This window comes from Oryctolagus cuniculus, chromosome 11 (assembly GCF_964237555.1).
Source record: "Oryctolagus cuniculus chromosome 11, mOryCun1.1, whole genome shotgun sequence".
Taxonomy (NCBI): Eukaryota; Metazoa; Chordata; class Mammalia; order Lagomorpha; family Leporidae; genus Oryctolagus; species Oryctolagus cuniculus.
In genome coordinates this window covers 120947244-120968459 of record NC_091442.1, presented here as the reverse complement: position 1 = coordinate 120968459, position 21216 = coordinate 120947244, and the positions used below count along the sequence as shown (strand labels likewise).

The 21216-nt window shown below is 65.2% G+C and overlaps 1 protein-coding gene across 3 annotated transcripts in view; it reads left to right on the top strand.

Annotated features, from left to right (window-relative positions):
• Positions 1-21216, top strand: part of CELSR1 (cadherin EGF LAG seven-pass G-type receptor 1) — a 114059-nt gene that overhangs the window by 69579 nt on the left and 23264 nt on the right. For all 3 annotated transcript variants that reach the window (XM_051828133.2, XM_051828136.2, XM_051828135.2), the window contains exons 6-14: positions 8481-8638; positions 9497-9660; positions 10015-10140; positions 11622-11788; positions 15473-15658; positions 17621-17734; positions 18292-18466; positions 18734-18875; positions 19755-19875. In XM_051828133.2, the coding sequence (XP_051684093.2) occupies positions 8481-8638; positions 9497-9660; positions 10015-10140; positions 11622-11788; positions 15473-15658; positions 17621-17734; positions 18292-18466; positions 18734-18875; positions 19755-19875 (1353 nt within the window). The remainder of the gene's footprint in view (positions 1-8480; positions 8639-9496; positions 9661-10014; positions 10141-11621; positions 11789-15472; positions 15659-17620; positions 17735-18291; positions 18467-18733; positions 18876-19754; positions 19876-21216) is intronic.

The following is a 21216-nucleotide window of genomic DNA, read 5'->3' as shown; positions in this document are numbered from 1 at the left end:
GCCGCCCCTCCCCCTCCTTTGCTGGCCACATCCACGAATCCTCCCGCCAATTCGTTACCCACCCTGCTGGCAGAAGGAGGCAGGAGCTCTGAGGTGGGGGCCAGGGAGCCAGGGTCCTCCCTGTCACAGTCCAGACTGGGGACAGAGAGCGGCCTGTTAGGTACTAGTAGCAGGTCAGGGCTTGGTAAGAGTGTGAGCATGCAAGTGTGTGCGAGTGTGCAAGATTCAATGTGTGTGTGCAAATCGAGTGCTAGTGTGAGTGTGCACACTGCAGTGAGCTGCATGTGTGAGTGTACATGTGTGTGAGTGCACACATAAAGTGGGCATGTATGGGTGGGAGCACACATGCGTGTGAGCTTGAATATGCATGTGGGAGTATGCATGTGTGAGTGCGAGCCCGAGTGTGCGTTGCATGTGAATGTGCACATGTATGATTAAATGTACATGTATAAGCATGAATGAGTGTGAGTGCACACATGAGTATGAGTGTGCGTAGCACCTGCAGCTATGAGTGAGTTTCACACCCAGCTGCGCACACCTGTGTGAGTGTGATCCTGTGAGGAGGTGTGTGTGAGCGCACACCTGTGTGGGTGTGCACCTGTGGAGCTGGTGTGTGAGCACACACCTGTGTGGGTGTGCACCTGTGAGGAGCAGGTGTGTGTGAGCGCACACCTGTGTGAGTGCACACCTGTGTGAGTGTGATCCTGGGAGGAGCAGGTGTGTGTGAGCACACACCTGTGTGGGTGTGCACCTGTGAGGAGCAGGTGTGTGTGAGTGCACACCTGTGTGAGTGTGATCCTGGGAGGAGCAGGTGTGTGTGAGCACACACCTGTGTGAGTGTGCACCTGTGAGGAGCAGGTGCGTGTGAGCACACACCTGTGTGAGTGTGCACCTGTGAAGAGCCGGTGTGTGTGAGCGCACACCTGTGTGAGTGCACACCTGGGAGGAGCAGGTATGTGTGAGCACACACCTGTGTGGGTGTGATCCTGTGAGGAGCAGGTGCGTGTGAGCGCACACCTGTGTGGGTGTGCACCTGTGAGGAGCAGGTGCGTGTGAGCACACACCTGTGTGGGTGTGCACCTGTGAGGAGCAGGTGTGTGTGAGCGCACACCTGTGTGGGTGCGCACCTGTGAGGAGCAGGTGCATGTGAGCGCACACCTGTGTGAGTGTGCACCTGTAAGGAGCAGGTGTGTGTGAGCGCACACCTGTGTGTGAGTGCATACCTGTGAGGAGCCAGTGCATGCGAGTGCACACCTGTGTGAGTGTGATCCTGTGTGGAGCAGGTGCGTGTGAGCGCACACCTGTGTGGGTGTGCACCTGTGAGGAGCCGGTGCGTGTGAGTCCCTGTGTCTCAGCAGCACTGTTCCTTTCTGCCGCGGGCCGTGCCCTCCCCCTCATCTCTGAGGCCGCCTGGTGGGCTGAGCTCAGAGTGTCCCTCGCAGGTGCCTTCCCCTGCCGTGTGGCAGGCTCACCCCCTCCCCTCCGTCTCTCACTTCTCGGGGTTTCTCCAGCGCGAGTGACACACTCGGCTTCAGAACCCCACGTGTGGAGGGACCGGAGCTTCCAGCTGGGGCCCTGACGTTGGGTGCTCCTGGTGTGCTGAGTGGCTCCGGGTCTACACAGCGCCCTGGAGAAGGCTCTCCAAGTAGGGGCTGTGCTTGTGTGTTGCTTGCAGACCCCTGAGTTTTGAGCCCTCCCTGTGTCCTGGGAGAAGGAGCCCAGCAGGTCTGTGACTCCCAGCTGCCAGGATGCCCCTGAGCCTGCTGCCCGCCTGTGCAGGGAACCCCACCCCTGTGGCCCAGCCCAGGAGGTCCCCGGCTCTCTCCCAGCCCTGGTACAGCGAGGGCCGGTACCGTGCCTTTGGGAGCTTTCCAGAACACACGGCGCCGAGGCGGCCCGGCTGCGGGCGCACCGTGTGCCCTTGTGGGGGCACAGAGCCTCTCCCGAGCTCTTGGCCAGGGTTGTCGTGGGACCCAGGGTAGCTGCCCTGCCTGAGATGCCAGGCTCAGCAGTGGCTTTTGAGAAGGTGACTTTTGAGAAGGTGACTCGTGGGTTCTGACTGCTGTTGACAGCGTTCTGGTTTATAAAATGGCCTGCGATCGTGGTTAGTCCACCTTGTCTCTTGTGATTGTATAAAGGGAGGATGTGGCGCACTGCCAACGGAGGGCTGGGGGCTGCGGCCGGCCGGAGTCAGCAGCCGCGGGTTCCTCAGAGTTGCGGCAGTGCCCTGGTGACTTAATGCAGCCGTCTCTGCCCATCTGTGGGGGATGGGTTCCAGCCCCTCCCCCCATGCCACGTCCATGGCTGTGCAGGGCCCTCATGTAAACTGACAGCACATGGAACCTACCCACGCCTTCCCATACATTTTATTTTTCAAAGATTTTCTTTTGAAAGAGGTAGAGAGAGGGGGGAGAGACAGAGAGAGATCTTCCAACTGCTGGTTCACTCCCCAACTGGCTGCAATGACCGGGGCTGGGCCAGGCCGACTCCATCCGGGTCTCCCATGTGGGTGCAGGGCCCCAGCACTCTGGCCATCTTCTGCTGCTTTCCCAGGCGCGTCAGCTGGGAGCTGGATGGGAAGTGGAGCAGCCGGACTCACACTGGTGCTGGGGGGTCACTGGTGTCACGGGCAGCATCTTGACCTGTGCCCCTATGTTGACGCCCCCCAAGTCCTTTAGGTCACCTCCAGGCGACGGACGCGGCCTGAGTGTGTGAGAGCCGTTTCCTGGGCTTAGCCGCCCAGTGCAGGGTGCCTCGGAGCTGCCACTGTCCCCGCGGCCGGCAGGTGGCTCGGGTTTGCCGCGGGCGGTTTCAGTCTTCATGAGGTGCTCAGGCAGGGGCCACGCTCTACTTTTTGGGTCCTGAATGTTAACCTCGAGAGAAGCGGGGCTTCTGGGAACTCTGAGCTTCGGCTCGAGACATAGCCGGCCGAGGGCGGCAGTGGCGCGGCTCAGGCAGGGGGTGGTGTGGGTGAGCGGGACCTGGGGGCTAACGGGGCACTGTGGAGGCTCCTCTGGTGCCCGGCCGCCCTGCGCCTGGCAGCTCCACGTCCCGAACCAGCTCATCCTCGTTGTTGTCCTCATGGAGAAGCTGTGTCCTCCGTGATTTCCCGAAGTTTCACCCCAGGGGAACGGGGCCTCGCTGGGGTGGCTGCTGGGCTCCCCAGCACGCGTCCCCCCTCCCTGGGGATCCTGCAGGGACTTGGGTTCTGGCGGGAGGTGCCAGGCTGGGCACCACTGCCAAGTGGGCCGTGTCGGTTCTGGACTCCGTCCGCATGTCCCCTAAGACTGTGCTGTAGCCCTTCTCCGTCTCCATCCATGTGGGGCTGTGTGTAAGCCCCTGCACCTGCTGAGGGACCAAGGCCTTGGGACCAGCTTGGAGACCCCAGAGGGTGGCACCCTGAGCTGCGCGCAGTCCCATGGAAGGTTCCTGAAAGCAGGGGTCAGGAGGGAGTTTCTGTCTCGCCCCGCCCCCGCCCATCCACTTCCCGCCAGTCCTGGGGCGGGGTCTCCCCAGGGGGGTCTGGCCCACGCTGCGTCTGAAACTCAGTGGCGGGTGAATGGCCAGTGGCTCTGACTCTCCGGAGATTCCTCGAGCCCAGCCATGTGTGAACGCCCAGCCATGAACGTGGTTAATCATCTCCGACACAGAGCGCCAACCCATTCATTCCCCGAGGCCTGCCCCGCTGGGGTCCGGTTTCCAGGGCGACCCACGCCGCCGCCCCTGCGGTGAAACTGTACCCCGGCAGCCCCCTGCCGCGGGCCCGTGTGCAGCAGGTGGAGTGAGGCGGGCAGGGGGGCACGTCCTGAGGGGCCACACTCTTGTGCCCACAGCGACTCCTGCCGGAAGCTGCCCGTGCGTCTCCGAGCATCGGTCTCCCCGTGGAGATCGTCCACCCGACTCCGTGCATTTTGTCACTCACAGCAGCCCTGACGGACAGGCCAAGGCACACGTTTTATCCCAGTTTGACAGGTGACAGTGGGGGCGGGGCTTCCCAAAGATTGTCCGGGTAGCGCGCCCAGGGCTCGCGCAGGCTGACGCCCAGGACTCTTTCTCCTTGTGGACGTGAAGTTCACGTGTCCTCGCATCAGATTCTAAGGTGATGGTCAGTGTGTTCACCGGCTGTGGGCGATCTCACCTACGCTCATCTCCCCAGGAGGAGACGCGGTACCATTAGCACTCACTCCCTGGCCTCCCCCATTCCTGTGTCCCCGTGGCTCCACCTGTTGTGGCCAGTGTGGGTGGACTCCTGCCCATGGCTGCGCCTGTTGTGGCCAGTGTGGGTAGACTCCTGCCTGTGGCTCTGCCTGTTGTGGCCAGTGTGGGTAGACTCCTGCCCGTGGCTTTGCCTATTGTGGACAGCATGGATGGACTCCTGCCCGTGGCTCTGCCTGTTGTGGGCAGTGTGGGTGGGCTCCTGCCCGTGGCTCTGCCTGTTGTGGCCAGTGTGGGTAGACTGCCCGTGGCTCTGCCTGTTGTGGGCAGTGTGGGTGGGCTCCTGCCCGTGGCTCTGCCTGTTGTGGCCAGTGTGGGTAGACTGCCCGTGGCTCTGCCTGTTGTGGGCAGTGTGGGTGGGCTCCTGCCCGTGGCTCCACCTGTTGTGGGCAGCATGTCTGGACACCTGCCCATAGCTCTGCCTGTTGTAGACAGTGTGGTGGACTCCTGCCCATGGCTCTGCCTGTTGTGGACAGCGTGGGTGGGCCTCTGCCCATGGCCCTGCCTTTTGTGGGCAGTGTGGGTGGACCTCTGCCGTGGCCCTGCCCATAGCTCTGCCTGTTGTGGACAGTGTGGTGGACTCTTGCTTGTGGCTCTGCCTGTTGTGGGCAGTGTGGGTGGACCTCTGCCCGTGGCCCTGCTTGTTGTGGGCAGCATGGGTGGACCTGTTGTGGACAGCATTGTGGACTCCTGCCCATGGCCCTTTGGGTCTGGCTTCTCAGCTTCCCAGTCTCAGGCTCATCTGTGCTGTAGCCTAAATCATTGCTTCATTTGTTCTGAATTTTCCTTAGTTTATTTTATGCATGTGAAAGACAGAAAGAGGCCTCCCACCTGCTGGTTCACACCCCCAAATGCCCACAATGGCCGGGGCTGGGCTGAGGCCACAGCTGGGGAGCCAAGGGCGCCATCCAAGTCTCCCACTTGAGTGACAGGGACCCAACTGCTCGGGCATCACCATCGCCTCTCAGAGCGCCTGCTGGCAGGAAGCTGGGATCAGGAACGGAGCCGGGACTCAAACCCAAGCGTTCCGGTCCCAGGCAGCAACCTCGCGGCTGCACCAAGCGCCGGCCCCACTGCTCCGCCCCTCCAGTGGCTGAGATGCCCGCCGTGTGGACAGAGCACTCACAGAGGTTCGGGCGCTTTCTGCCCTTGGACGGGCAGGAACTGCTGTCTGCCGGAGTCCCTGTCTTCCGTTCCTGAGTGGTGGGCACGCGGGGTGCACATGGACCAGCGTGGGTGGGGCTGGGCTTTTCCACTGCGTGCCTGAGCCCCTGCAGCCAGTGGGGCAGGACAGGTGATGCCGCCCTGCCGAGCAGGGGCCAGGGCCCAGACCTGGCAGGTTCTCAGTTCTGTGCTGGTCCTGCCCACTCTTGTCCTGAGAGGGCTTGGTTCCCTGGCCAGAGGGCCGTCCCTTCTGTCCGCACGCGTGTCCGTGTGCATGTGCACACGTGCGCCGTCAGACCTGCCCCCAGCAGGCTCCTCTGCACGGCTCTGAATGCCAGTGTGGGCGTCTCTGTCTCCAGTCCCCTCTTCTCTCTGAATGCCGTCTCCAGTCCCCTCTTCTCTCTGAATGCCAGTGTGGGCGTCTCCGTCTCCAGTCCCCTCTTCTCTCTGAATGCCGTCTCCAGTCCCCTCTTCTCTCTGGATGCCAGCGTGGGCGTCTCCGTCTCCAGTCCCCTCTCCTCGCTGCTTCTCCTCTGCTCCTGCGGCTCCGAGCCGCCGATTGCCGGCAGGGGTTTACGGCGATTGCAATTTTGTAAATAGCAGCTTCGTCTCATTAAGGCTTCCTGAGCTAAATGCTGTTTATGTCCTTTCTCCGAAAGCCTCCCGCCCATTCCCAAAAATGTAAATTACAAGCTGTGAAGATAATAGGGGCTCCCTGAGCACAGGGCGGCTCTGCTGGGGATCGCACCTAACACTTAAACACCCCCATAATGGGCCCTTCCGTGTGCTCAGCAGGAAGGGGGTGATCGTTAACGCTCACCTAACTGTTGCCTAACGTGCCGCCCTGATAGCTCATCAGACCTTGTGGTCTCATCGTCACCCAGAAAAGGGAAAATATTACCCAGGTGCCTGGGGATAGCCTCCCTTTCATAGACGGAGGGCTTGTGAGGGACTCACGCGTCTCCTTCCAACATCCTATCCATATCTTTTTTTAAACATGATTATTTGAAAGGCAGAGCTAGAGATCTTCCATCCACTGGTTCACTCCCCTGGGGCTGGGCCAGGCCAAAGTCAGGAGCCAGGAGCTTCTTTCAGGTCTCCCACGCAGGTGCAGGGGCCCGAGCACTGGGCCATCTTCTGCTGCTTTCCCAGGAGCACTAGCAGGGAGCTGGATTGGAAGTGGAGCAGCCTGGATTCAAACCGGCGCCCATAAGGGGTGCCAGCCTTGCAGGCAGTGGCCTGACCAGTGCACTGCTGCGCTGGTCCTCTGTCTTGCACACAGAGGGGCCGAGGCACAGGTCACGTGGGTGGGTGAGGCAGCGTGCAGGGCCCTGGGCACACTGCACTGCTCCATGGGGGCTGCCTGGGCGATGAGACCCTGGAGTCACACAGCTCAGCCACTTGGTGCAGTCGCCGTTCACAGTGGCTTCAGGCGCTGCCTTGCAGCCCCTTGGCCCAGTCAGGCCCATCGCTCAGGCAGAAAATTCTAGATTTATTTTGGGCTGTGCAGTTGTTTCCTGTCAAGAGACAGGGTGGGCAGCTTAACGAAATAAGTTTTTTTTTTTTTTTAATTTTATTTGTTTGAGAGAGTTACACAGAGAGAAAGACAGAGAGAATGATCTTCCAGCCACTGGTTCACTCCCCAGATGGCTGCAACGGCTGGAGCTGGGCCAGTCCAAAACCAGGAGCCAGGAGCTTCTTCCAGGTCTCCCACGCGGGTGCAGGGGCCCAAGGACTTGGGCCATCTGCTGCTGCTTTCCCAGGCCATAGCAGAGAGCTGGATGGGAAGTGGAGCAGCCAGGACTAGAACCAGCGCCCATATGGGATGCCAACGCCACAGCCAGAGGCTTAGCTCACTACACCACAGCACCAGCCTCCAAAATTCCATGTATTTATGACTGCGTTTCCGGTACTATGGTGAAGCAGCAGCCTCATCGTGCTGTAAACTCAGTGCCCCCTCGGCTGCCATGGAGGCACCGGGCCCCTGACTTGGGGGGGGGGGGGGCGGCTCGTGGCTGGGCTGTGGCGAGAAGCTTCTGCCCCTGCCGCCTGGGAGGCCTGGTGGCTGGCCCTTCCCCTGCCCCCTTGGTGTCCAGGGGGTGCAGATGGAGAAAAAATTCTGCAGCCTGGTCCGGCAGACCCAGCCCTCGGCTGCTGTGGGTGTTTCTGGAACTCCGAGACCTGCAGTCCACGTCTCACGTGGCCGTCGAGCATGGGACATCAGGAGCTCGGCTTCTTCCAACAGCCTCCATGTCCATCCCTGGACAGCAAGCCCAGCCACCCCCGAAAGGGGTCCTGGGCGGGGAGCAGGAGTGGGAGTGGCCCCGTGGGCAGGGCAGGAGGTTCAGGGAGCTGTGGGCAAGGCGGCTCCGTCTGGGGACACGGTGGGGTCCCCGAAGGGTGCAGAAAGCAGTCATGGAGATGACCGGGCATCAGAGGTGGACGGCTCCCAGCCTGGACAGCGGCCGCCACACGGCTGGCGGAGGCAGCCCACGTCCCTGGCGTCCTGCCCGTGGGACTCGCTGTGGGGGAGAGCAGGAGCCCGGTGGGGGCTGTTGGCGGGGGTGGGGTGACAGGAGGATGCCCACGTGTGGAGTCCCAGCTGTGGGTACTCAGAAGGAGGGGCCAGCGGCTCAGGGAACGCACACTGGGCCATTCCTGCTGCACAGTTCTGGGGCTTGGACAGCCAAGGTCAAGGTGTCACATGTGCTGCTCCCTTGGAAGGCTCCGGGTGGGGGCCCCTCCCTGCCGCCTCGTTAGCCGTTAGTGGCCGTCACCAACAACATCCTCGCTGTTCCTTGCCTTGGAGACAGTGGCTCTGCCTCCTGCGTCACATGGCGCCCTCCCTGTGTGTGTTCCTGCAGGATGCCAGTCGCCTGGGTCAGGGCCCGCCCTACTCCACTGCAATCTTGGCTGCTTAGCCTGCGAGTGCCCTGGTTCCCAAGGGCCACATGGGAGGCTCTGGGAAGGGCATGGACGGGGGGCATCGTGCAGTCCAGCATGGCCGGTTGGGGGAACTTGCCCCCGTCGGCCCGCCTCCCTTCGGGCAGAGTGGCGGCACCTGCTGAGACGTGACGCCGCCATGCGTTCTCTCCCGACAGCCCAACATCGGCCGCCTGGGCCTGCCCCACGGGCCGTCTGGAGAGAAGGTGGCCGTGGTGACCGTGGACGACTGTGACACCGCCGTGGCCGTGCGCTTCGGAAGCTTCATCGGCAACTACAGCTGCGCTGCCCAGGGCACCCAGAGTGGTTCCAAGAAGTGAGCCATCCGGGGGTCCACCCCCCCGCCAACAGCCACTGCTCCCTTCCCAGGGCTAGACCCCACACAGGGCCCCTGGCTTCCCCAGTCCATTCTGGAGCCAATTCCGTGGTGGGGGCACCTTCCCTCCACAGAGACTTCTCCAAGAAGCACCCTGGGCGGCGTCCATCAGAGACCCAGCCAGGGTGTGACAGGGGCTGGCCGCTCCCGGGGCCACCCCCAGAGTCACTGGCTGTGTCCCAGCAAACCCTGGTGCCTGGGACTCCCAGGCCCTGTCACCCTGCTTCCTTTTGAGGGCTCCTCAGAGGTCAGGGACAGAGAAATTCTGACCTTGATGTCCGGGACCACCGTCTGGCTTCTGTCTGCTACGCCAGAGTGCGGCGCTGGCTGGCCTTGGTCCCGGTTGTCTTGGTGGGGTGCTGAGTGAGCCTTTGGACTGACACGGGCCTGGCAGAGTCCCTGGCTGCCTGTGGACCGCGCCCCCCGCAGGCAGAGCCCTCGTCCAGGGCTGCACGGCTGCCCGGGCAGACCAAGTGCCCTTCCCTCCATGTCCATTCCTTTCTCGGGGGTCTCAGGGGCCGGGGGAAGGGAGGCGGCTTCCGCGTGGCATCGTCCAGAGCTCAGGGCGCGTGTACCGCTGCACGTCCTGCTGAGCTGTGGACTGGCCTGGGGGTGGCACTCGGCGGGCAGTCCGTGGTGGACCTGAAACATCCACTACGCAGGACACGGAGCAGGTGGGAGACACCGAGGCAGAGAGCCGGAAGGGGCCAGGACCCCGCTGGAGGTGTTTCGGGCAGAGGGGCCCGGCTGCCGCCGCCTCTTCCCACGCGGACTCAGAGAACGGCTTTGCCTCCACAGGTCCCTGGATCTCACGGGGCCTCTGCTCCTGGGCGGCGTCCCCAACCTGCCCGAAGACTTCCCGGTGCACAACCGGCAGTTCGTGGGCTGCATGCGGAACCTGTCCATCGACGGCAGGAACGTGGACATGGCTAGCTTCATCGCCAACAACGGCACCAGGGCAGGTACGGGTGGCCGCCGGGCAGGAGGGGCTGCTCCCGCATCCCTGGGGGCTGTGGGCGCCTCCTGGAGTGAGCCCTGCAGCCTGGAGCTGGGATGTGCTGCCGCCGTCTGATGACGCTGCTGCCCCTGTGGCTGGGCCGGAGCCGACTGGAGCACACACCCCCCAGGGTCCCGATGGTGTCCCCAGGCGACCAGGGGGCTGCGTGATGGCCTGGAGGCCAGAGTGCCTGTGCCTCTCAGTCTTGTGTTCTCACCGTGGCCGCAGGGCCTCTGGTGCCATTTCCACCCACGGGGCCCCGGCCGTGGGAAGCCAGGAGGGTCCCCCGCTGAGGCCAGGCTCTGTCCTGTGTTGCCAGGCTGTGCCGCCCAGAGGAACTTCTGTGACGAGACCTGGTGCCAGAACGGGGGCACCTGTGTCAACAGGTGGAACACCTACCTCTGCGTGTGTCCGCTCCGCTTCGGCGGGAAGAACTGCGAGCAAGGTGAGGCCTGGCGCTGTCCCCGCCCCCGCCCACGGCAGCGCCCCGAGGCAGGTGCCTGGGGCCACTGCGCAGTGCAGCTCTGAGGTTAGAGCAGACTTGGGGCCCCACCTGCAGGAGGTGGCACCTGCTCTGAGCGTGAGGGCGCGGGTTGTGAGGGCCAGGAGCGCAGCCCGGTGCAGAGTGCCCCCCACCCCCCACCCCCCACCCCCAGGGGCTGCTTGCTGAGTGCATCAAGGAGTCCCCGCCCCCACCCCCACCCCCGCCCCCGCCGTGAGGAGCCGTCACCAGTGCTCATGGGTCTTTGATAAGCAGGTGCCATCCTGCTTCAATCTCAGGTGAACCCAAAGGGGAGGGGCTGAGGCCAGGTCAGTCTGGGTCAGCCCGTCTGGCTCTAGCTTCAGGTTCCCGTGAGCAAGTCGAAGGCTCTGAGAAGCCCCACAGGCCCCCAGCCCACGGGAGGACGAGGCGGCAGCGGCTCAGGCCCCTGGCCGAGTCCCGACCCTAGGCCTGCACAGCTGGTGCTGCGTGGCTCCCAAGGCCGTGGAGTCAGGTGCTCCCCCCCACCCCGTGCCCCACAGAACTGAGAAGCCCAGAGTGAGACTGTGGGGGGCCCGGGGCCTGCCTTAGACTCTCAGGGTCGATGAACGAAATCGGGGGTTCCTGCCACAGACAGTGAGGAGGGCGAAAGGCAGTGGGCCATGTGGGTGGTGGGCGGTGAGCAGGCTCGGGGGTCAGGGGTCAGGGGTCAAGGGCCGAGAACTTGCTGACCTGAAGGCAGGTGATGAGAACTGGGTTACACCTGTGAGACTTAAAGTCAGGGCCACTCCTGTCTATGTAGGGGTCAGGCCCTCCTTGGGCAGCACGGAAGCTTGGTCGTGGGGTGGCAGGGGTCCCAGCTCCAGGCAGTGCCCGGCGGCCGTGCCCAGCCAGAGCCCGGCTGCACTGGAGCAGACAGGCGAGAGCAGGAAGCACATCCCTGTGGCTGTAGGCCTCGCCGGCGCACGGAGGCGTTGGGGTGAGGCTCCGGGCCCGCCCGCCGGCTGCCCCTGGCAGGCCTGGAGGTGGAGCGACGCTGTCTGTCTGACGAGATGTCACATCTGCCCCTGCACCCTGGGGTTTCCCAGGTGTGGCTGGACAGTGTCGCCAGCAGGGCTCCCCCAAGTTGCTGGGAGGACCCAGGGAGCCTGGGGCTCTGTCTCTGGGCTCATCCCAGGAGTGGCGAGAGAGCTGGAGGCCCTCCCCACACACCGGCTCCGTGCGTGCACACCGACACGCGTGTGCTGCGTTTCCTGCAGGCCACCCCTCTGCCTCTGGCCCAGCCCGAGCGCCCCTTGCCACGCCCTGGCCGAGTTCAGGAGTCGCGGGTGGCGGGCGGCAGCTGCAGGCTCGGGGTCTGATGCAGCACACGTGCAAGTCCGAGGAGGGCCTGGCCTGCCCAGGACCCCGCCCCTCACCCCCGCCCCCCCCATCTGTGTCTGCAGCCATGCCCCACCCCCAGCGCTTCAGCGGCGAGAGCCTCGTGTCCTGGAGCGAGCCGGACATCACCATCTCCGTGCCCTGGTACCTGGGGCTCATGTTCCGCACCCGGAGGGAGGACGGTGTGCTGGTGGCGGCCACCGCGGGCACGTCCTCCAGGCTCCGTCTCCAGGTGAGGGGCCCCTGCACTCCTCCCCGCCCCACCCCCGCGTTCCCCAGTGGAAACGTGAGTGCCGTTCTCGAGTGACAACACAATCGGGCCATTCACGACCGAGAGGCGCGGGCACCACAGCGAGCAGCGCCGAGTCCCGAGGGGGTTCCGTCTCCAGCCCTTTCCTCCAGCATGGCCGGGAGGGAGGCAGGTGAACCCAGGGCCGGGCGGGGGGGGGGGGGGGAGGCAGCCTAAGTCAGCTGAGGGGCGGCTGAGACGCAGCCCCAGCCCCCTGCGGCCTGTGGGGCTGGCCTTGGTGGGGACAGTCACCCGGGGGCGGGGCCTGCACCAGCCACGGCCGTGGCCCAGTGGTGTGGCCAGTAGTGGCTGGCTCAGCTGGCGGCTCGCGTGGCCTCCCAGTGTGTTCTCCGTTTTGGTCTTTGCCTTTTGGTTGACGTGAGGCATGGGTGGGAGTTCCTGAAAGCAGGTTATTTCGTGGCCTCTGTCTCGGGGTTTTTGCATCACAAATAGTTGCACTTAGGTGCTTCCCGTGAGAGCCGGGAGAAGTCGCCTCCATTGAGGAGATGGTGGGGGGCTGCCTCTGGCGGGGGCGGGGCCTGGCATTTGCAGGTGTGGTGGTGCCGGTGCCTGCACTCCCTGGAACCCTCAGCTTTCTCAGGCGACCTGGGTACGCCTCCCCAGGCCCATCGTGGCTTCTGTCCACAGTGAGGGAGGCGGCAGGTGTGGGCCCCAAGTCCCCTCACGGCAGGGCCAAGCTCGCCAGCCCCCTCAGAGCCAGCTCGCCTCCCTGGGGAGCTGCCTGGGCAGGCGCCGCAGCCACGCTGGAAGGAACCTGTGAGCATCTCTGTGTGTGTACCGGTGTCTGTACATGTACACATGTGTGCGTGTGTGTGTACATGTGTGAGACAGGACTGGCACGGACTTCCTGCCCATAGGAGAGCCTGGGGCCCTCCCCCTCATGTGTCCCCTCCTCCCCACCCATGTCCCCTCCTCTGTCCCCCACGTGTCCCCTCCTCCCCACCCCACGTGGCCCCTGGAGCTGAGCTCACTTCTGTCTTCCTCACTGGCCAGGATGCTCGTTCTACGTGGGGAGTGGCTTGACTCCGGGGCAGCATGGGGTGGTGCCGTGGGTCTGGGGGAAACTGAGGCTCAGCCCGGTGGTGACTCGCTGCCCCTGTCCCTTGCCCTCGTGGACGGCCCATCTGGAACTGTTTCTGTGTGGCAAGGAGGGGCGGGACCCCAGCATTTCCCGGAGGCAGTGGGGCGGGGGGCTCAGAGCCCAAGCAGGAGCCCGTGAGCCCCAGGGGCCGCCCCCATGCACCCCCGTCCTGGCTCAGGATTCTTTTTAGCCTGCCCCGCCGGGTCTAGCGTGGGAGGGCTCAGCACCCCACTGCCGCCGGTTCTCCCGCCTAAGCCGGTGACGTCAGCTGCTCCCCACCCAGGCAGATGCTCGGCGAGCGAGGTTCTGCCGGGGGACGTGTTTCCATGGCGGGTTCGCGCTTGGAACGGATGGCCTTGGCCGTTCTTGTCGGGGTGATGATGGAGCGTCGTCGCCCGGCTAAGGGGTCTGTAGGAAAATCGTGCGTGTTCGGGAGACACCGCCGGGGGCCCTGCGGCCCCGTCCTGTCTGAGTGATGACGTCACTGGAAGCGCATCCAAACTTAGGGTTGTTTTTTCCAGAGACAGCAGCCAGGCCTCTCCGTGGGAGGCTGGGGGGCCGGAGTGGGGGCCTCACAGGGACCTGGCAGCCCCCAGTGGTCTGCCAGGCATAGCAAGGGTGTTCCATCTGACAGGTGTGGCTTACAGGCCGCCCCCCGGGGCTACCAGACAATTAGGGTGATGGCTCCAGGTGCCCTAAATCCACCTGCACTGTCGGGGAGACAGCCTGCTGTGCCGAGTGCCCCTTAGGCCCGCGGCAGCCCTGAGGTGGGAGGCGGCTCCTGCCCCATGCCAGGGGCCGGGGCCGGGGCCGGGGCTTATCCCGTGGGTGGCGCTTTTGTCTGGACCAGCGTCACTTCACCGTTGACCCAAGAATGAGAACGGCGGGGAAATACAAGCAGAGGAAAGAAACAGCAAATTCTAAGGCGGCTCTGCTGCCCGGACCCCCGGTCAATGTGCGTGAGTGGCCGATGCCCTCCGAGAGACTGGGTCCCTCTGGTGTCCCCAGGGCTCTGCCGGTGTCCAGAGGGTGAAGGTCACTGACTGTGGAGCTCAGTCTACACTGGCTTGTTCTTTCATTTGCTTTGTCAGGTACTGAGAGAAGGAAATTAAAATCTTGATCTTTTTAAAAGTTTATTTATTTGAAAGTTAGAGTTAGAGGGGAAAACAGAGGTCTTCCATCCACTCCCCAGATGGCCGCAACGTCCAGGGCTGGGCCAGGCTGAAGCCAGGAGCTTCCTCCGGGTCTCCCATGTGGGTGCAGGGCCCAAGCACTCGGGCTGTCCTCTGCTGCTTTCCCAGGCCACAGCAGGGAGCTGGATTGGAAGTGGAGCAGCCGGGACTCAAACTAGCACCCATATGGGATGCCGGTGTCGCAGGCGGAGGCTTAGCCCACTCTGCCATGCCGCTGACCCCCGACCTTAAACGTGACACTTCACGGACCAGGGGCCGCGGTGGCACCAGTGTTTCTCAGAGGCTCTGAGGCCCTGCAGCCACTTCACGTCTGTCCGATGATCCGCCGTCGGCATCCCTGTGGCCGGATGGCTCTCCCCTGCCGTCTCGTTTTCCCAGCGTCCTATCCGGTCTCCTTACGCACTTGGCTACTTTTTATTAAGTGCTAAGCACAGGACTGAAAAAACGAGAGGGGCCGGCATTGTGCGGCAGTGGGTAAGGCCGACCCTGCAGTGCTGCCGTTCCCGTGGGCTCCGGTTCAAGTCCCAGCCGCTCCACTTCCCATCCAGCTCCCTGCGAATGCGCCTGGGGAGGCAGCGGAAGATGGCCAAGTGCTTGGGGGCCCTGCACCGCTGGGGAGACCTGATGGGGGTCTGGGCTCCTGGCTTTAGCCTGGCCCAGGCCCTGCTGTTGCGGCCACTTGGGGAGTGACCAGTGGATGGAAGATCTCCCTCTGTCCCTGTAACTCTGCCTTTCAAATAAACGAGTAAAGTTCTCAAGGTACAGCTAGAGGGGCTGCTGGGGCGCCAGCCCCCAGGGCCTTTAACGCAGTCCCAGATGGGGGAGCTGCAAGCCCCGGGGGTCTGCTTCCTGCTCACTGAAGCGCAGGGGTCCCAGCCCAGCGCCAGGGTGGGAAAGTGCCCCCTCCCCGGCCCTAGCACCCCCTGAACCCCAGTGCACATCCCCACTGGGCTCCGCAGCCCGAAGACCCGGGGCCACCCCCACGCTCTGCTCGGGGCACGGCCGGGCGGCGCCCGCAGCCACGCTGACGCCCCAGCAGCTGCCGCGTAGCGTTTTGTACTGGACGCCGCCACCCAGCCCTCACTGGGCCGGAGGACCGTGGCCTTGGCCTTGGCCACGCTGTTGTGAGACGCGAGTGGCCAGGCCAGTAGCGGGCTGGGGTCTGCCTTCTGTGCAGGGAGCTGGATGTGGTGGGCCGGTCCCGCCTCCTACAGGGCTCACCGGCATGGGGTGGGGGTCAGCCCCAGTCGGATCGGCGTCCGAGTCTGGTGCGGCCTCTCGGGGGCCCCGCCCAGCTCCGCTCTGACTGTGCGGTCGCCGCGCCCCCCGCAGATCCTCAACAGCCACGTCCAGTTCGAGGTGTCCCACGGCCCGTCCGAGGTGGCGTCCGTGAGCCTGCCCAGGTCCCGCGTGAGCGACGGGGAGTGGCACCACGTGCTGATCGAGCTCCGGAGCGCCAAGGACGGCAAGGACATCAAGTACCTGGCGGCCCTGACCCTGGACTACGGCGTGGACCAGGTGAGGGGAGGACACGAGCGCGGGGGCCGCGCTGCCTCTCCTGGTTCCCGGTGCTCCTGGGGCTCGGGGGTGAGGACAGCCGAGGGGCAGTGGGCACAGCCGGGGAACCGGACGTCTGTGCGACGCCCCGCCCTCGAGGGTCCCGAGGGCTCGCAGCTCGGACCACGGAGCTGCCGCGTGCCCAGGACCTGCTTCCCGGGCCGGGGACTCTCCCACGCATCCCCACGCCACCAGCGCGTGGACGCCCTGCCCTGGTAGGGAAGCTCCTGCTCGCCCTGTGACGCTCCTCACCCGCGACTTTTCTCACGCTGTGACGTGGCCGCTCCTCACCCGCGACTTTTCTCACGCTGTGACGTGGCTACTCCACACACGCGACTTTTCTCACGCTGTGACGTGGCCACTCCTCACCCGCGACTTTTCTCACGCTGGGACGTGGCCGCTCCTCACCCGCGACTTTTCTCACGCTGTGACGTGGCTACTCACCTGCGACTTTTCTCATGCTGTGACGTGGCTACTCCGCACCCGCGACTTTTCTCACGCTGCGACGTGACTACTCACCCGCGAGTTTTCTCACGCTGTGATGTTGCTACTCCGCACCCGCGACTTTTCTCACGCTGTGATGTGGCTACTCCTCACCCCGTGACTTTTCTCTCGCTGTGACGTGGCGCCTCATGCCGGAACCGGAACTATTCTCATCCTGTGACTTTTCTCACGCTGTGGCTCCTCACCCCCTCGATGTTTCTCACATTGTGACATGGCTCCTGCTTGCCTCGCGATGCTTCTCACGCTATGGTTTCTCCACACTCCGTGACGTTTCTCACACTGTGACGTGATGCCTCATCGCCCTGCGACTCTCCTCATCCCGCGACTTTTCTCACACTGTGGCTCCTCACCCTGTGACTTTCCTCATACCATGATGCAGTTCCTCACCCTGCGACATTTCTCACACTGACGTGATTCCCCGCGACGCTTCACTTAATGGCGCCTCCTCATCCCGCAACTTTTCTCACGCTATGGTTTTTCCTCGCCCCGTGACTGTTTTTCACACTGTGGCTCCCAACCCCGCGACTCTTCTCACAGTGACGTGATTCCTCGCCGCACGATGCTTCTCACACTGTGACGTGGTTCCTGCTGTTCCCATAACGCTTCACACCCCGTGACTTTTCTTACACCATGACGCGGTTCCTCCTCACCCTGTGACGTTTCTCACACGGTGACGTGGTTCCTCCTCACCTCGCGACTCTTCTCACCCCGTGACTTCTCTCGCCCCTTAACTTCTCTCACACTCTGCTTCCGGCTCTCCCAGTTATTCTTCTCATCCTGTGTTCTCACCCTGTGACTTTTTTCACACCAGGGTTCCTAACGTTTGATTTTCCTCGCGGCGCTCCTCACCCTGCGACATTTCTCATGTCGTGACTTCTCTCACGCTATGGCGCCTCTGACCCTTCACACTGTGACTTTTCTCGCGCTGTGGCTCCTTCTCACGCCATGACTTCTCACCCTGTGACCCTTCTCACCTCGTGACCCGCCTCACCCCGCGAATTTTCTCACCGTGTGACTTTTTTCACACCGTGGCTCTTCCTCACTGTGACTTTTCTCACACCGCGAGCCGTCTTACCCGTGGCCCCTCCTCACCCCGTGACTTTTTTCACACTGTGGCTCCTCCTCGCGCCGCAGCTCCTGTCACCCCGTGGCCCACGTGTCCGCCTGCTGACCACTTCGGCAGGGCTGCGGCCGGACACACAGCCAGCCACGCTCGGCCCTGGGACGCCTGCGCCGGGCCAGGTCCTCTCCTGGGGGCCGGAGTGGCCCGCGGAGCGCGCAGGGCCGGGTCCTCTGTGGGGGCCGGAGTGGCCCGCGGAGCGCGCAGGGCCGGGTCCTCTGTGGGGGCCGGAGTGGCCCCGCGCGCTGCTTTGTCCTGCGTGGCGGCCGCGCCGCAGAGCCCCTGCCCTCTGTGCGCAGAACACGGTGCAGATCGGGAGCCAGCTGCCCGGGCTGAAGATGAGGAGCGTGTTCGTCGGCGGCGAGTCCGAGGACAAGGTCTCCGTGCGCCGGGGCTTCCGCGGCTGCATGCAGGTGCGCGGGCGGGGCGGGACGCCCGCGGCCCCCCCCCCCCCGGCTCCCCTCAGCCCCCCACGCCGCGCCCCACCCCGCCGTGGTCGGCCGCCGCGCTCTGCCTGGGTGACGGCCCAGAGCCCACCCGAGGGGCCCCGCGCACCTGGTCCCCGCCACCGCCCACCCGAGGAGCCCCCCGCGACTGGTACCCACCACCGCCCACCCGAGGGGCCCCGCGCGCCTGGTCCCCGCCCACCCGAGGGGTCTCCTGTGCCTGGCCCCCGCCCATCCGAGGGGCCCCGCGCGCCTGGCTCCCACCCCCGCCCACCCGACGGGCCCCGCGCGCCTGGCTCCCGCCCCCGCCCACCCGAGGGGCCCTGCGCGCCTGGCCCCCGCCCACCCGAGGGGTCTCCTGTACCTGGCCCCCGCCCACCCGAGGGGCCCGAGTGCTCTGCCGGCCAAAGTGTCCTCCGAGGCCTCCCCTGGGGCTCCGAGGGGCAGCGCGAACTCGGGGCACCCAGACGCCTCCGTCCGCCCCCGGGGTCCCTCCAGCGCCCGCCGCCTTTTCCCGACCGCAGGGAGTGAGGATGGGGGAGACGTCCACCACCGTGGCCACCCTCAACATGAAGGACGCGCTCAAGGTCAGGGTGAAGGACGGCTGCGACGTGGAGGACCCCTGCGCCTCCGGGCCCTGCCCCCCGCACAGCCGCTGCCGCGACGCCTGGGACGGCTACACCTGCGTCTGCGAGGCGGGTGAGCCCCGCTGCCCTGCAGCTGGGCGCTGCGGCCCCTCCCCGGGACCCCCTCGTCACGTTCGGGTCACGAGGAACCTCCCAGACTCGGCACGGGTCTCCATCGGGGGTCGCTGCTGGCCTGCGCGCCTGCGGGCCCCGTGCCCCGCGGGCCCTGGTGCGCCCAGTTGGCGCCGTCGCCCCCACCCCACCCCTTCCGCCGCGGGGAAGCCACACGCCAGGGTTCCCGCGCGTCCCGTGTGGACGTTCACGCCGCCCCGTCCCGCAGGGTACTTCGGAAGGAAGTGCGTGGACGCGTGCGAGCTGAACCCCTGCGAGCACGTGGCGGCCTGCGTGCGCGCCCCCGGCTCCCCGCGGGGCTACGCGTGTGCCTGCGGGCCCGGCCGCTTCGGGCCCTACTGCGAGCACAGGTGAGCGGCGCCGTGGCCCCGTGACCCCGTGACCCCGTGGCCCGTCCTGGTCGTCTCGGGCTCGGGGCAGGTGCAGATCCGGGTACGGGGTTGAATTTTGTCAGACGTGGGGGAAAATAAGTGAGGGTCCGATTGGGCATCTCGGAACAACTGTGTTTCCGGCCACTGTCCGCCCCCGAGATGGGGCAGGGCGGGTTCGCCGGGATCCCCGAGGTGCGGGGGCGCGGGCCTGGCGTGCGTGGATCCCGGTGCAGGCAGCGCACGCAGCAGCAGGCTCTGGGCTCCCGGATGCCCCTTGGGAACACGCGGCACGGGGGTGCGGTCCGGTTCCGCCTGGTCTGCACCAGCGGAGACGCCAAGCCCCCCAGGCGGTGCCGCAGCCCTCGGTGGCTTTGCGGCAGGAGCCGCGAGGGTGCCAGCTCCGCCCCGCGTGGCCGCTCTGCCTTCTGAGCCTGGTCGCGTGCGGGGACCCTCAGCGGGTGCCAGCGAGATGCCATTCAGGGAGAGCTTGGGGAGGGGGTGCTTTGGGAGCGTGGCGGGGTGGGGGCGGGAGGCTGAAGGGGGGGCGCCCTGGGGCGGAGCCTGAGGGGGGTGGGGAGGGGAGAGGTGGGTGACAGCCCAGGCGCAGAACCGGGGCGTGGATCCGGGCCGCACAGGCTCTGCAGGAAGGTGGCAGGGTCCGGCGCATTAGGAGGAGGCACGGCCGGCTGAGGCTGAGCCAGGGCGGACTGGCGGCCGTGGGGGCGGGACAGGGGGCTGCGCCGAGGCCTCTGGGCCCCCGGGCTGCAAACGCAGGCGGAAGCCCCCGCCCGAGTCCCCAGGCCGCCGCTTTGCAGCACGCGCCGCCCCAGCTCCGTCTGCCGCCCGTTCTCCCCGCAGAGTGGACCTCCCGTGCCCCAGAGGCTGGTGGGGAAACCCCGTGTGCGGGCCCTGCCACTGCGCCGTCAGCAAAGGCTTCGACCCGAACTGCAACAAGACCAACGGCCAGTGCCAGTGCAAGGTGAGCCGGCCGCCGGGCCGGGCGGCGCCGCGCCTGCGTGCGCGCGCACTCACGTACCCTGCGCCTTCGTGTGTGCACACTCACGTACCCCGCAGCTGCGTGCACACACTCACGTACCCTGCGCCTGCGTGTACACATTCACGTACCCCGTGCCTGCGTGTGCACACACACGTACCCCGCGCCTGCGTGCACACACACACTTACCCCGCAGCTGCGTGCACACACACGTACCCCGCGCCTGCGTGTGCGCATACTCACGTACCCCGCGCCTGCATGCACACACACACTTACCCCGCGCCTGCGTGTACACATTCACGTACCCCGCGCCTGTGTGTGCACACACTCACGTACCCTGCACCTGCGTGCACACACACACGTACCCCGCGCCTGCGTGCACACACGTACCCTGCACCTGCGTGCGCACACTCACGTACCCCGCACCTGCGTGTGCACACACTCACGTACCCTGCGCCTGCGTGTGCACACACTCACGTACCCCGCGCCTGCATGCACACACACACGTACCCTGCGCCTTCGTGTGTGCACACTCACGTACCCCGCAGCTGCGTGCACACACTCACGTACCCTGCGCCTGCGTGTACACATTCACGTACCCCGCGCCTGCGTGCACACACACACTTACCCCGCAGCTGCGTGCACACACACGTACCCCGCGCCTGCGTGTGCGCATACTCACGTACCCCGCGCCTGCATGCACACACACACTTACCCCGCACCTGCGTGTACACATTCACGTACCCCGTGCCTGTGTGTGCACACACACGTACCCCGCGCCTGCATGCACACACACACGTACCCCGCGCCTTCGTGCGCACACACACGTACCCCGCGCCTGCGTGCACACACACACGTACCCTGCGCCTGCGTGCACACACACACTTACCCCACGCCTGCGTGCACACACTCACGTACCCCACAGCTGCGTGCACACACTCACGTACCCCGCAGCTGCGTGCGCGCACTCACGTACCCTGCACCTGCGTGCACACACACACGTACCCCGCGCCTGCGTGCACACACGTACCCCGCGCCTGCGTTGCACACTCACGTACCCCGCACCTGCGTGCGCACACTCACGTACCCCGCGCCTGCGTGTGCGCACACTCACGTACCCTGCGCCTGCGTGTGCACACACGTACCCTGCACCTGCGTGCGCACACTCACGTACCCCGCGCCTGCGTGTGCACACACTCACGTACCCTGCGCCTGCGTGTGCGCACACTCACGTACCCTGCGCCTGCGTGCGCACACTCACGTACCCCGCACCTGCGTGTGCACACACTCACGTACCCTGCGCCTGCGTGTGCACACACTCACGTA